Source organism: Dermacentor albipictus, chromosome 1 (genome assembly GCF_038994185.2).
Source record: "Dermacentor albipictus isolate Rhodes 1998 colony chromosome 1, USDA_Dalb.pri_finalv2, whole genome shotgun sequence".
Taxonomy (NCBI): Eukaryota; Metazoa; Arthropoda; class Arachnida; order Ixodida; family Ixodidae; genus Dermacentor; species Dermacentor albipictus.
In genome coordinates, this window is record NC_091821.1 from 332,303,974 (window position 1) to 332,319,940 (window position 15,967).

General features: G+C 41.1%; 1 protein-coding gene across 1 annotated transcript in view; it reads left to right on the plus strand.

Moving 5' to 3' along the window:
- LOC135909968 (integrin alpha-9-like) overlaps positions 1-15,967 on the plus strand; it is a 103,216-nt gene that overhangs the window by 74,452 nt on the left and 12,797 nt on the right. Inside the window, exons 17-23 of the mRNA XM_065441974.1 lie at positions 5,517-5,677; positions 7,096-7,239; positions 8,984-9,063; positions 12,441-12,648; positions 12,966-13,120; positions 14,206-14,275; positions 14,731-14,838. Of these exons, the coding sequence (XP_065298046.1) occupies positions 5,517-5,677; positions 7,096-7,239; positions 8,984-9,063; positions 12,441-12,648; positions 12,966-13,120; positions 14,206-14,275; positions 14,731-14,838 (926 nt within the window). The remainder of the gene's footprint in view (positions 1-5,516; positions 5,678-7,095; positions 7,240-8,983; positions 9,064-12,440; positions 12,649-12,965; positions 13,121-14,205; positions 14,276-14,730; positions 14,839-15,967) is intronic.

Consider the following 15,967-nt stretch of genomic DNA (forward strand, 5'->3'; position numbering starts at 1 on the left):
GTTATGTAAATAGTAGAGGTGCCGGTGTGTATGCTTCTTCAGATGAATATAATGGCTGGCTTCTTTGCACTCAGATTTCACTCAGAGGTGGCATTTGGCAGGGAACAATGTAGATTCTGCAGGAACAGAACAGTAGCGTCACCTCTCATTGTAATGGCAAAATATGGTACATTGCACCTTTGTATTCAAGGGCTCTTTTAAGGCAGTAGTGCTTCTTGTAAACATTTATCACTGACACATTTTGGTATATTATATCATCCCTTTGCAATGTATCTTTCATGTTCCTTGTACATCTCATTAATCATTGCCATAATATGATTGCCTAGACATTTTACGCACTTTGCTACAACTGTTTTTAGGCCCCTTTATGGCCATGTTACATCTACTCCATATAATTCATTGCTCCATTGCCAACTCATTAATACTGGCCTAGCACTCTTTGACCATATTTGGCCCTTGTGCCAAAGAACTCCAAATTCATCATCATCAGCATGACACTTTGTACCGCCTTGACAATGAGAGGCATCAGCACAAGGTTTTACATACCTTTTCCCGCATTTTGTCGAATGATATGTACTTGTGATGTACAACATCTCTGTACAAAATTTGTGTGCAGTTGACTCTGTGTCATGCGTACCTGGTGCTCCTAATTGCGGAACATTCAGCATTTCCACTCTTTGACGTGCAAAGAAGCACTAGCTGTGCAGTCATACAAAAAGAAACTGCACTAGATATTGTGTATGCAGCAGCTACAACAACAATGAAAGATAAGGTTCCCTGCTGGAAGTCCCTGCTTGTAAATTGTGAGTAACCACATTCTTGTGACTGAGAAATTGCCCAGGTTGTTTCACTCGCTGTTGTAACTCAGTGGCTATGGCGTTACGCTGTTGTGCCCGAGGCCACAGGTTTGATCCTCATGGTGGCCGCATTTTGATGAGGGCAAAAAAGCAACAATGCTTGTGTACTTAGGTTCAGGTGCTCATTAAAGAATTTCAGCCGGTCAAAATTAACTTGGAGTCTCCTGCTACAGCGTGCCTCATAATTGGACCAGGGTTTTATCATAAAAAACACCCTAGAATTATTTTTATTCTTGGGCTGTGCATATTCTGTTCTGCTTATGAGTAGTTCGTTAAATACAAACGGGCAGTCAAATGAGGGTAGAGTATTGCTAGAATGTAGACACAATTTAAAGCAATGTTAAGCTTAATTACAACTTCTAAAGAGGGAGGAGAGACAATTTATTTACAGAAAGGCTGAGGGCCCGCGGTATTGCTTGCCTTGGCCTGCTAATATGCATTGGGAAAGAGGGACAAACAGAGTGAGGATTATGAACAGGGAGAAGTACATATGTTCAGGTGCACCACATTTCAGCATCTCTAAGGCCATGTGTTCATTGCAGTGCATCCGTCCAGATAGGGGAGTTGCCTCTCTACAATTACAGTTTCAAACTCCCCTTAAAGCAGTTGCAGTCTGAGCTATGCTGTTTAATAAGTTAGTGACAATTAGTTCTTAACTATTGAGCACAGACTTTGAGAACTTTATCAATGAACTTCCTGAACCCAATATAGTTGCAGGAGATTTTAACATACATAGCACCCTGTGGGGAGATTCTCCTTGTGGTGCAAGAGGGTGCCTAATAGAAGATTTCCTGTTCTGCTCAGGTGTCTGCTTATTTAACAAGAGGGAACCTACTTTCTACTGCATTGCACACAAAACATTTTCCTCAATAGATCTTACCATAGCGTTGAGTGCACTTATACCATATCGGGAGTGGAGCATTATTAGGAACCCATATGGAAGCAGCCATTTCCCAATTGTTTTAAATTGTACAAAACGGAATGAATGCTATCTACATGTTACCAGGTGGAAGGTTGACAGCCGACTGGAGGCGATACAGAGAGCTGATGTACTTGAATTGGGATGATATCTGCCCACTTAATATTAATGACGCTGTGGCACATCTAACAGCATTTCTAGTCGATGCAGTATCAGTATGCATCCCAGAAATGAATGGGTCGCCTTCAAAATGTTGTGTTGCCCTGGTGGAATGATGAGGGCAGGGAAGTGCGCAGAAAGCAAAATAAGGCTTGGAGTCGCCTTTGGGACTCACCAACTACAGAGAACCTTATCACATTCAAGGAGACAAAGTCTCGGGGTAGAAGAATGCACCACCATGCCAAAAGGGACAGTTGGCATAAATACATCTCTAGTATAAGTTTGTGTGCAGATGAGAGGAAAGCCTGGAACAGAGTCAATAAATTAAAGGCTGGCAATCTCAACCTCTACCTTTAGTAAATACCCAGAGAGATGCACTCAAAGAACAAGCTGATACTCTAGATGCATAGTTCAAGTATATTTCTAGTTCTTCCCACTGCTCTGAGGCATTCTTAGGATATCAGTGACATGCTGAACCATTCAGTCATCCATTCAACATGGCGCAGTTTCAGGCTTTACTGAACTGCTGCACTGATTTGGCTCCACAAATCAACCGAATGCTTGATGACATGATCAAACACTTAAACCCTGGAACTGACGGAACACTTATGGTCACTTTTTAACTCCATATTCTGTGGTGGCTACATCCCGGCTGTCTGGAAAGAAGCAATAATAATTCCTACTCCAAAAGAGAGCAAGGACATGACTTCAGCCAGCAGTTGCAAATGCAAACTCTTTGAGAAAATGACTAACTTCCTTGAAAGCAACAAAACATTAGATCCGTTACAGTGCAGTTTCAGGGTAGGTAGATCCACAACAGATCACCTTGTCCACATTGAGACAAATATATGTGATCCCTTTGTGCATAAACAGTTTTTTTTTTATCAGTATCTTTAGATATGGAGGAAGCATATGAGACACCACTTGTTGTTTTGGAATCCTTCGAGATCTGGCTGGAATGGGCATTCAAGGCAACTTGCTGAACATGGCTCAAAGTTATCTCTTGAACTGCACATTCCGTATTCGAGTTGGTAAAGTTCTAGCTCACCCATTTACGCAGGAGATTGGTGTACCACAAGGTGGTTTGCTGAGCTGTATTCTATTTGTTGTGAAAATGAGCTCTCTCCATGCTGTGATACCATGCACAGTGTTTTATTCTGTGCATGTGGATGGTGTGCAAATCGGTTACGAATATTGTAATCTTGCTATCGGCTAGTGACAGGTACAGTTTGGCCTAAGCAAACTGTTTAAGTGGGCGGACGGGAATGGATTTCACTAAACCCTTGAAATATGCATCTTCTCGAAAAAAACAGAGGGGTACAGCTGCACTCTGTGATAGATCTCAATGCAGAATGACTATGCATGAGCTGTGAACATAAATTTTTAGGTATCGTTTTAGACTGCAAGTGAACTTTTGTCTCACACATGAAGTATCTTAAAATGAAGTGCCGGAAGGCTACGAATTTGCTGAAGCTCTTTTCATGCACATCATGGGGAAGCGACAGGAAATTCCTCTGTAGCTTTACAAACGCCTCGTATAGTCGAGCCTTGACTACGGAGCCATAGTTTATAACTATGCTACACCTAGTGCTTTAAAGATGTTAAACCCCGTTCAGCATATGGGTATCCGGCTTGCTACAGGTGCCGTCTGGACTAGCCCTACAGGAAGCCTGTATGCTGAGTCGGATGAATGTTCCCTGCATCTCCAAAGAATATATATAAGTTTATATTTAAGTTTATCCTACTCCCTAAAGGTAAAGGCAGATATAGAACACCTATGTCGTTCCACTATAAGAGACGCATCATCTGCCAGGCTTTATCGAAACTGCCCGTCTATGAGGACTCCTTTGTCCCTGCGTTTAGAAGCGTTGGCTGAAGAAAAGGCAGGCTACTTCAAGAGAATGTCCTAAGGGATCCCAGTTGGCTTCCACTGCCTTGAGAATGGCAGGCTATTGAGTGTGATGTCTCTTTTACAGAAAGTTCCAAATGTGCACTTGAGACTCATACACATTCACACTTTCTAGAACTTTAGGCAAATTACTCATGTGTAGAATTTTACATGGATGCTTCTGAATCTCTTACCGGTGTTGGTTATGCAGCTCTGGGACTGTCTTTTTTCATGTCTGGTGCACTAAATCTGCATACAAGCGTTTCTACAGCAGAAGCATACATGATCTTTTTAGCAGTTAAACACATAAAGCTAAGAATGAGTGTTATGAAAGCAGTTGTGTTCACAGACTCATTGAGCATTGTTAGTGCTCTAATGAGTCTACAAAAACACAAGAATTCAGTTTTTAGCGAACAGTGCAGCTTGTTATGCTCAGCTTATATGGGCAACCAAGTCATCATAATCATAGTATGCTTGTACGTGGCCATTGAGGCATAAAAGGCAATGCAGCTGTGGATGAAAGTGTTACGTCAGTAGTTTTTGAACATACAGATGCAAACATAGCTATCCCTCCCACAGATCTGAAGCCTTTCTTGCACCGTGAGTTGCAAAAATGTTGGCAAAGGCAGTGGGATACTGAAGTGTCAAATAAGCTACATATGTTCAAACCACGAATACGGAAATAGATATCTGAGAAAACAAGACACAAGGAAGTGCTTCTTTGCAGGTTAAGGATAGGATATACCTAGGGAACACACACTCGCCTCCTTACTGGAAGTTATCCTCTGACACGTGATAGATGTGGGGACATCTTACAGTCTTCCATATTCTTGTCCAGTGCCCTGAAATAGAAGCCCAGCGTAAAAAATACCTTTATCCCAAAATCATGAGTGCATTCCTCTTCAGCCAGAATTATTTCTGAGCCACGAGCCAATTTCTGATTTTAAAACAGTCTTAAAATTTTTAGCAGGCGTAAACACTGTACAGATCATCTGGCCAGGCTATCTGTCACGCAGCCTTGCCTCGCAGGCTGCACCTACAGTGCAAAAAGTTTTCGCGGCACGGGCCTCTCAGCCCTTGACTTCAAGGACCCTGTTGAGGCACTAGTGCTATTGTATACATTTTACTATATCATTTCTTTCTAAGTGAACTTTTATGTTCATAGTTCACATCATTAGTAATTTTGTCATTACTTTCATAGTCGCATATTTTGTGCAATTTATAGCGACTTGTTTTTAGGCCTTCCTACAGCCACGTTACACGTGCCATTTGCAACTCATTGTCCACTCCATCATAATACATTGAGAACCTATCACCATATGTCATGGCATTTTTTGGCTATATCTTGTCCTTGTGCCAATAAAAACCACATGTTATCAGTCCAGTGCTTGAAAAAAGGTTAGGGCTGTTCCTATAATAATGGATAGGCTGTTTGCATCAGACCGAAGACCCTGAACAAAGTTTATTTCTAACACATTAAATAAACGTAATGCTTTTGTGTCCCTCAGCGGCATGTAATCATAATGAGTAGAACATTGATAATTTGTGTAGCACTTATTTGGCTTTGTGCTATTGCATTGGTGCACAGATACTGCAGTATCTTTAAAATAAACATTTGCGAGGAAATAACTGTGGTTTGATCTTCTGTGCAGCACATGTCTTTTGTTCATAAATTCAACTTTGTACTACGCAGGGTTTTCCTACGAGTTGGAAATTGACAGCAAGAAGGCGGAGATGCAGTCACCCAGGGGCGGCTTTGAGCAGCCTAATGGAATAATTGCCACAAGTATCTCGCTTGAAAAAACTCTTCGAATGGGTGTCGAGAACTGCTTCTCAGAGACAGCCCTGATAGACGTAAGTGTTTGTGTTGCCACACTACAGAAGCAATTTCTGCTATTTAATATCTTCGATGTCCGTGGGCTGTTCAGTATTGCTGTCTGTGGGGTAACAGGTATTGCTGTTCACCTATTGCATATATCGTGCACACCAATAGTGTAGTTTGAGGTCATTTCATTCAAGCTGACAAAATTATCAGGTGCTATAGTAAAAGATTTGTCACCTCATTTCTTTCAGGGACTTAGATCAACAGTGTTGCATCTAGTATTATTTATGTGGTATATAGTGCCTCTAAATGCTGAAGATGTCATTAACAACTTTTTTCGCAAGTGAAGGCACTTTTACAGATAATCAGAATGGGGTGCGTGCATAATGTGACCAGATTTCTCTTGGACCCCAAAGCCAGATGGCAGGGATGGCTGGGTGGAGGGGGGGAGGCATCGAAAATAGAAACAATATTCAGTATTTGTTTCAAGTTTTGTTTATGTGTAGGGAGATTCTTTTCCAAAATATTAAGTGAATTGGCATTTGTGTTTTGGCATTATTCTACACGCTTCCAATACCACATGCGTGGCAAGAAAGAAGGCATGAAGATGATATGGTCAAGTGTGCTTTGACTTGGCTAGGGCTCTTTAGCCGACGCATTGAGAAATCCACTGTAGCTGAGTCAAGAACAGGTACGAGCCATAAGCAGTCATTTATTCTAGGAGGGGTGCAATGTGATAACTTCTCAGAGAGCTAAGCATTTGCTTGCGCTTTTGCTTTTGCTCATGCTTTCATGAGCAAAAGCGCCATTCTGACTAATCATGCAAGGGCAAGGTAATGGTTCACTTTCGGAACTGTTATAAAATTGCAGTTGCTGCTGCCTTACTTCCGGAAGTGTTGTGCTTTGCTGACTGCCTCTTGAATCATTTTGAACATGACGCCACCGCACCAGAGAGTGCGAACAGCTAGCTGATTTGACACCACAGGGCAGGCATTTCGGGACAACTCGGGTCTGGGGAGGCCAAAGCAGGGCAAAACACCGACCCATGGGTGAACCGTGGGACAGCCGAATGGACCATAGTGGTAAATGTGGAGGTGTCCCACCTAAATTGGGATGTCTGATCACCTTATGCATGCATGCATCGCATTTAAGAGTGCTGCTCATAGTGGCAGCCAGTAATATAGTTAAATGACTGGGGTTACATTGCATTACAGCTTTCACGCCAGTGCAAAATGCTGCTATGGAAGGAAAGTGCAAAGACTGAAAAAAGAGGAAGACAACTCAAACTTTTCTCTCTTTGTCATGTAACCTGGCTACTGAATATCACAGTCAATGCAGTAATGCTTTTACACGTTTCATTTATTTGCCATGATTCTTGTCCTTGTCAGAAGTGTGCCTAACATTTTAGTAATAGCACTTGCTGTTTTCTCTTTCCCCTCTCTCTGGGCAGGGAAATGTCACTGATTTACTGACTCCATTTGAGTTTCGCTTGTCATTCAACTTGACGAAGGATCTGAAAAGGGACAAGCGTGAAAGCTTTTGCCCTGATTGTCCCATCTTGGACCCAAGTACGGTACAAGTGGTCACTAATAGAGTAAGTCAACTTAGCACTGTCTATAGCAAGATGTTGGTGTTGCTTCGCGAAGAGCCAACATCTCTTTGCGGTTGCAGCAGCGCTGCCGAGCAACTTCGTTGCTTTCCAAATGCCACACACAGTAGTCAACAGTTGACCCATGTTGCGTGCCAGCGCCGATTTCTTCGTGTCACATTCGATAGCACGAATGGTGTCTAATTTTTCTTCTATGCTGAGCACCTGGCGGCTTTTTTTATCCGAGCTTCGGCAATAATGCGAGTTCTTGCTTGCACGACACCACAATACTCTCTGGCATGGCGCCGAAATGATGTTGATGTGCCTTCACGCACAAACGCACAGGGCGCTTGGAGGCCGTTCTGATTTCTGAGGCTTGTTGTTCTGCCAGGCTGCCCGATGGAGACGACGTACCACCGCATTTACGCGACGAAAAGGGTAAACGCTACGTTTTAACCAATGCGTACGCAATAAGCTGGTATGGTTTATGCAGATACAAAACACATTATGTTCAATGGCCGCTGAGTTGGGGATTTGACTTTACTACTTTTAAAATGAAACTTCTATTTAAGCGGGTGTGGTTTAACGAGGTTTTACTGTACGCTGTTGTCAGGTATTAGCGGTGAAATGAAGCCAGCTTAAGTAATAAATGCGAAGGTTCTTCTATTAACCTTCTGACAAACACAGAAGACATTTGCGCACAGAGTCCACAACTTTTTCTGTGGTAGACTCATCTTTCAAATGTTGCACAGCAAGAGCTCACACATGTCTGGCTCATACATTGGTTGTGGCAGGTGCCAGTAGGTGGTGATGTATACAACCAAACTAAAATGAAGGGCTTGAAAGCATGTGTGGGGATTTATTTTAAGTCCATGGTATGGCTAACTCTGGCATCCATCAGACATTGGGAAAGGACGCCTCCTCTTATAGCAGAGTAAAGAAGTGGACTGCCGCAGTTAAGCAAAGGTAGAAAAATATCAAAGACGACTCACATTGCGGAAGGCCTACTGAAGTTGGGAAGCTAACATGACCTGTGTATACACCGCGGGTCCCACATAAATTGTGGCAACATTTAAACATATGTAAGTGTATCATAACCAACATAATGTCGTTTGCAGTTACTTGGAGCAAGTTGAACTATTTTTTGTATTTTGCCTAATTACATAACTTATCATTATTTAATCAGCTTGTCAAATATAATCAGAGCAAAAGTGTTGATGAGAATATTGGAGACTATCATCAAAAATTCACAATCCAGCTTTCTGTTACAATACGTACTACATAAAAGTTTTTTGTGAGCCTGAAAGAAAGCCCATGAAACACTAAAATGCGAGCATGTTTTGCAGGCTTTCTTGGTTTCTTGATTATAGCAAACCAGTTCTGCAGAAATACGCAAAGTGGAAGAAAGTTCATAAAGGGAAAAATTATAGTCCACCTGTAAGTATTGTGAAGCTAATGCAAAAAAACACAAATGGATTTCTCAAATGGAAGGCTTCACAGTATGAGAATAAGTTGTCCTGGTTTGAGGATAGAATCTGGGGCACTCTACCATTTGAACTAATGGGAAGGTTCTGCGAGTCCAAATTAATCGATAGTTCGAAATGTGGGGACACTGAATATAGCAAGTTGGTTCTGGATTTCATTTCATGATTGATTTGTTTTGTTAGAGAGTTCTACGCTATGCTTGGATGCTGTGACCGCGTTTAATTAAGACATGGTGCATAAAGCTGTGCCCTTTTGCATGTTGCAGACTGCTTTCCAAGTGGCATGTGGCCCTGACAACGTGTGCAACGCAGACTTGGAATTGAAGGCTAGCATCGAAGGCCATGAGTAAGTCTTGTAATTAGCTTTAAAAGGACACTAAAGAGAAAAATTAGATGAGCTGTTATTGTAAATTAGCCTTTTCCAATACCAATAAAGCCACTCTTACCACAAAAAAAAGGACTTCGTAAGCCAGAAAAGAGCAGGTGGCAACTCCATTTTGAAGTTCCCACACCAGCTTGCCATGACATCATGGATTTTGATGGCGGCTGTTCATGTACAGGTAATATTTTATCAGCGAGCATGGACTACATTGTGTTCCAAAGGGTGTTCCAGAGGAGCTATAGACTTAACTCTGCAAGTTTCGATAACTTTTGCCGGGCTACACTACGGAAAAACCCTTCGAAATATGTGACATCACACTGACTTATCGGCATTGGGGTGTTTAGCAAGAAATGCAAAAAATAGAACTTTGACCTTTGTTTCCTTTGTTTTTATAATCAACACCTTACTGTGAAATTAACAAAAATAATGTTTTAGAAGAATAATTTATCAGTTTAAACTGGTTGCATTACTCTTTAGTGGGCCTTTAAGACTTTGCCATGGCACTTCTCATAGTATATAAAACCATCACAAACGGAAAGTTAGCCTAGCACTTTCATTTGAGAACAGACAGTTCATTGGCATAAAGGCATCTAACATACATATGTTTCAAACAATTCAACGTAATGGAATAAAATAGGGCAGAGAAAGAAAAACTAGGTGTTTCTAATGATCTAGGCAACTGCACTTGTCATGCTGCAAATGATCTGTGTCTTGTATCGTTGTACCTGTGATTGTTGTTGCTCTGCAAAACTGCTGGTACTTTTCATTACATACTTAATTATTCCAAAACATTGCATTTATCAATTTATAGCTTATAGCTTGCATAGTCAATTAATAGAGGACATGAAACAATATCTACTGCTTGATTCTAAATGCTCACTGAATACAAGAAACCGGAAGACATATTTCTTCATGGGCAACCTGTTTTTATGGCTCTTTGCTGTGACTTGTTGCTACGAAGGCCAGTTGCCTTTAGTCTCCTGTAGACATAATAAGAGAGATAATTTTCATAATTTCAGTAATAATGTCAGCTTTGGTAAAATTTTTTCCATTACAATATTTAGTCAAATTCAAGTGTAGACATTTATCCAGAATGGGCAGCACAAAGTTCTTAGGTCAGTTTACGTTTGGAAATAGATCAAGAGCTGTGGGTACTGTCAAGTCATACTATTACAAGCAGCCGTCACAAGCCAGAAGACTTCCTTCACTTGAAAGCAATAGCTACTGTGTGCTATACAATTGCGGCAATTCCTGGAAAAGAAGGCAGCATGCAGTAGGTTGCTGGTGAATGAGAATGATTTGCAAAAGAGTACGCATTTGGGCTGGTTGGTTCATGATTACGAGCAATAAAAACAGCGCTAAACGACGGGACGAGTGAAGGGACACAGACAACGGCGCTGACTAACAACCAAAGTGTGTTTATTCCGTCAGTCAGCATATATATGCTCCGCCGCTATCTGAAACCACAGAATCTACAGGATAGGGCATGCGCAGGGGGAATGCAATTAGTGTGACAAGAAGGCAATCTCCTTTGGAAGGAGAGAAATGGACGGGAGGCTTACAGATGCATCACCACTAACGTGAATGTGGAAGGCTTCGGATATAAGGCGTGCGCGGTCATCACGATATTTTGACAGATAGGTTACACCTTCGAAGGATGGCTTGCAGCCGCATTCATTGCAATGTAGCGACAACTGACTATCTTTTGCCCGTTTTTGAAATTTGTTGAAGTGCTCACGCATGCGGTCGTTGATGCAACGCCCCGTTTGGCCAATATAAAAATAAAAATATAAAAATATCGTGATGACCGCGCACGCCTTATATCCGAAGCCTTCCACATTCACGTTAGTGGTGATGCATGTGTAAGCCTCCCGTCCATTTCTCTCCTTCCAAAGGAGATTGCCTTCTTGTCACACTAATTGCATTCCCCCTGCGCATGCCCTATCCTGTAGATTCTGTGGTTTCAGATAGCGGCGGAGCATATATATGCTGACTGACGGAATAAACACACTTTGGTTGTTAGTCAGCGCCGTTGTCTGTGTCCCTTCACTCGTCCCGTCGTTTAGCGCTGTTTTTATTGCTTGAGAATGATTTAACCCACGTTGTCAACCCAGTGCGCAGCTCAAAACAAGTTGAGGAGGCAACTGCCATTAACGGGGGCACTGAGGTTCTGTTTCCTGCACCCTTAATAATTTTTTACCGGACTGGCTCTAAGCAGTATGTGTGCTATGGTTAGTTTGCTCTTCTAGGTCATTGTCTTATAACATTCATTATACAGTCATTGCATTCGGTTCAGTTGGATACGAATATTCGAATGAAATCGAATGTATTGCTGGCTGCGCATGAGCAAACATGGTTCTTAACATTTGTTTCTATCGTATCTAAGAATATTGGGGCAATATTGTGCTGAATTTTGTGATTTCGGGATGCTAGCGAAATTTTGCTTGTAAAGCACACTTAGCCACTAGACAATTAAACTGTGTGGGAAAGCCAGCTTCAGTACCAAGGGGGCATGGGTTTACAACCAGCAAGGGTGCTTTTTTTATTATTTTTATTGCTTGCCAGCGAGTGTGTGGAGTGACGACTGGCACAGGGTCAAATGCCTCTGATATTACGGGCATTTGATGTGGTATAATAAGGCGCAGATTGGCAAGGACAGCTAGTGGGAATTATTAAATCTTCCAAGTTAACATGATCCAAATACACAATATTTTTGTATAACGGCTTACTAGCCTAGTTTTTAACATTTCCAATGTAATTGCAATTTTCCAAAATAACAAATTAGCCCAGCTTGCTGATAAATGCATGTGAATATCATTATTCAATATTTTATTCGATATTTTAAGCTATGCATTCGTATTCGATTCATATTCAAAAATTTTGAAATTCATACACCCCTAATTAAAATCACTCTTGAGTACCATCACTTTGAAGTCACCTGTTGGTGTCTCATTTCGATAACATTTATGATGATGATGATGCTTGGAATGTCAAATATAACCTGCCTTGTGGTAATGTTGATAACAAGTTCAAAGAAATCCTTCTTTACTAAAATAGTTTTTAAAATCTCTACTGTTAGTGCTTTGAGATTGTTAAAAGTTTTGAAGAAATAGTTAGACAACTTCATGCAGATACCATAACCATGGAGATTGTGTAGAAAGCTAGTTATGTGGCACAATCCACCGGGGGGCTTACAAACATTTTGAAGGCCGAAAGCTCATAGCAGATACTATTGGGAATCGTGCAGCTTTTTTCCAGAATTGTGTATGTCCAATCAAGTGTGATACACATCTGAATGTGTGGCTTTATGCGGATTATCTAGAACATTGCTCTTCTGACAGGAACAACTCGCCTCTGGTCGTAGGCAGAGACAACTCAGTCACCCTGAACATCATCGTGAAAAACCGCGAGGCTGAGCCTGCCTACCTCGCTGAAGTTGAGATTAACCTACCTGAAAATGTGGACATTGTAAACAGCGGCAGTTGTGTGAAAAAGAACAGCTCAACCCTAATGTGTGACATCGGAAATCCTTTGAACAGTAATGCGGAGGTAAGCATACATTATGGTTTATAGGCTCGTATTGTTGGTGTCAATGTGTTTTCTGTGTCTGCAGTTTATTTCACTGATATTAAAGAATTATTAAATAACATGAAATATAATTACGTGGTCATATTTAGTTAGATACAACAACATGGTGGCAAAAAGGACCTTAGTGTCAGGAAAATGCAATTGGCTTAATTTGCCTTGATGATACCCTATCTGCATGAACTCAGATATGGCAGTTGAGGTCTGCTTTTTATACTTGGAAACGAGACTTAATGGCAAAGATTATTGATATTTATTGTTTTATTTTCTCTTGTTTTCAGACGCAATTCGCTGTGAAGTTGGGCCTTATGAAGCTCAAAAAGAAACTTGAAATCGAAGTCATTGCAAGAACGCTTAGTTTGGATGTTGACCAGAGCAACGATCATGTTCTTATTGCCTTGCCACTTATCCACCGTGGTGACATTGCACTTCAAGGGTCAGTTCACACTTCTTTGCTTTCTGAAATGTACCATAATGTGTACAGTGAAACTGCGTTAAACCGTAGTTGGCTGGAACTTGGAAAAAGTACGTACTAAACAGTAGTACTGCTTAACCGAAACAGCGTGAGATCGCCCACTTACTTGTCAAAGATAGAACACTGAGAGAGTGCGATGGAAAGGAAAAAAACATGCAGTATTTATTCTTCTTGCACGAGAAAAGTCTGTTATTTTTCTTTGATGCCGCGGCAGCCTAGCAGCGATGACAGTGGCCTGAAACTCTTTTAAGCTGCATGCCAGCTTTTCTGCCAGCCCCTCCTTTTCAGCAAATGCCCGCATGATGCTGACATAACGCGCAGCTTCTGCTACTGCTTCTACTTTCCATGTCGTCCTCATCACTGTCGTTAGGCGACACTTCAGCAATAACAGAGGCAACAATGGTGAACTTCGAACTTCGAAAAGTTGAACTCGTAGCTGACATCTTTTTGTGGTCCCAGCAGCACTGCCGAGCATCTTCTACTTTACATTCCAAATGCCACACTGTAGTCAATGGTAGATCCCTCTCACGTGCCAGTGCCGACTTCATGCCACAGTCGAGCCGCCGGTTTTTGCCCGAGCTTCAGCATGACGTGAGTCCTAGCTTGCATGACACCACAACACAGGCCACCACTAGCCAGCCACAATGTTCTCTGGCTCGGCGCCAAAATGATGTTGAAATTAATATGGCTTCACCCTTCCAAGCACCCTTTGCATTTGCGCTTAGAGGCTGTTCTGATCTCTGAGGCTCGTTCTTCTGCCTGGCTGACTTACTGCCGTGATTGCGCTATGAAAAGTGCAAGCACTGCTTGCTAAGCAATACGTATGCAATAAGCTGTCACGGGTTGTCCGGATACAAATCGTATTATGTTCAATGGCCGCTGATTCAGGGACTAGACTTTACTACTTTTAAGATGAAACTACTGTTTAGACGGGTACAGTTTAATGAGGTTTTACTATACTTTCATTCCTGAGTGTATGTACTGAAAGTGTTTAATTGAGTCTGTATAACTAGGTATGATTACTAATACATTGTGTTTGTGCGCAGGTCTGCTTCCGTAAGCCAGCTAATCTACAACAAGTCTACAGATATCGTTCCTGTGGTTCACACCTTTACGGTGAGTGGAGGAATATGAACATTGCCATAACAAACTGAAAATTATAGAAGTTTATTGTGACAAAGCAAAACTTGACCTTACAGATGCTAACTCCTCCAGGTACCATTAGGTTTTCTCTTTTTCTCTCCCTTGTAAGGTGTTAAATATTTTAATTATAAGCTTCTTTCTGGGAACTAAAGCATACTTGCAATCATCTTGTCACACATACTTCTTTGTGCTGCAACATAACTTCATTGAATGTATGTTACAGAATTTATTTTCTTTACCATGGCATCAAAAATTGGTGTCTCATCTATATCTGTATGTTTTTGATCTTTTTAATTAAAGCACGACGCATGCTGTAGCTGTATTCCTTGCTTTAGGTGCACAATGTTTGCTCACTAGACTTAACTAGGTGGTGACTGTTCCTTTTGGAGACACGTACTCACTCATGTTGGATTTTTTTTTTCTTCCAGATGGTGAAGTATTATGACAGTCCAATTAACAAAGTTGCTATTACAATATCTGTACCACTCAGGATTGTGGGGCAGAAGGCCAATTTTATGACCCTTCTCAGTGTGACGGTGAGTTTTTTTTAAAATTATTGATAGGCTGCTCACTTGCTTACCTACTTGTGGAATAGCTGTTTGTTGCTACATGTCTTAATTGTACATTTAGGATTAATTGTGCACTAGCTTTATGTAAAAAGCAGTGCCCCGCATGATGGTCAATATTGTGCTAGTAGCCTTGTAGAGAATGTTTTGAAGGAGCTGGCAGGTACACTAAAGTCCACCTTTAAAGGGAATGCTAAGCCCGCAATAAAGCCAATAGAACTGAAACATCTCTTTACCTTTATCAGAAACCAGCGGCTGATTTTATCTATCAGACGTACATTTGTACATAAAGTGTCATTTTGTGGGCCTCTGTGCCGTGTCTCGGTGATAATAGAAGGCAGAATACTATTAAGTGTGTGTTCCCTTTAACAGTGGAACATACTGTACACTGGTGCACAATAATCTGTGGGACTGATTAGCTGTGGGACTGATTAGCTGTGATCGCAGTGTGTCATTTTCTGCAGTTTTGAGCTATTGCTGCCTTTGTGTTTGGTGATGGCTTCAGGACCACATTCTCTGTCAGTGTGTTGAGCAGTGTGCTGCTACTGTTGGCAGTATGACATGCTTCATTCGCTCCTCTTAACATATGTATATGAAAGCAGTAAACCTTTTATTCCCAGAATTTCAATTAAAAGGTGCAAGGAATTGTTTGTGCATTCTGGCTTTCTTTTAGCATGTGTGAATGGAATGGATTTATTAATATAATTTGTAACAAATTTAGTACACATGGAAAAATTTTTTTTACTGCATATTTGCAATGTCTGTAGCTTAAGCTCAGATGTTTGGTGACAGAAGCTGTACTAACAAAAACGTTTCATGTGGCATTGGAAAAAAAAATTTGGGTTGCACAACTCAAGCAAAAAAAAAAAAAAAAAGAAAGACAATTTTTTGTTTTGTTAGGTTCTTAACATGTAACAGTATGATTCTTCTGTGTAGTCTTATGACTTGTGAAACTATTTAATGCATTTTGCGTTCTTATTTAAACGTAAATGTTCCAGGCAATAAGGACCTCTAAAGGAACAAAACACTTTGATAATATCCATTCCACTATAACTTCAACATTTGTTTTCCTTCAAAAAGAAAAATCTACAACAAAAAT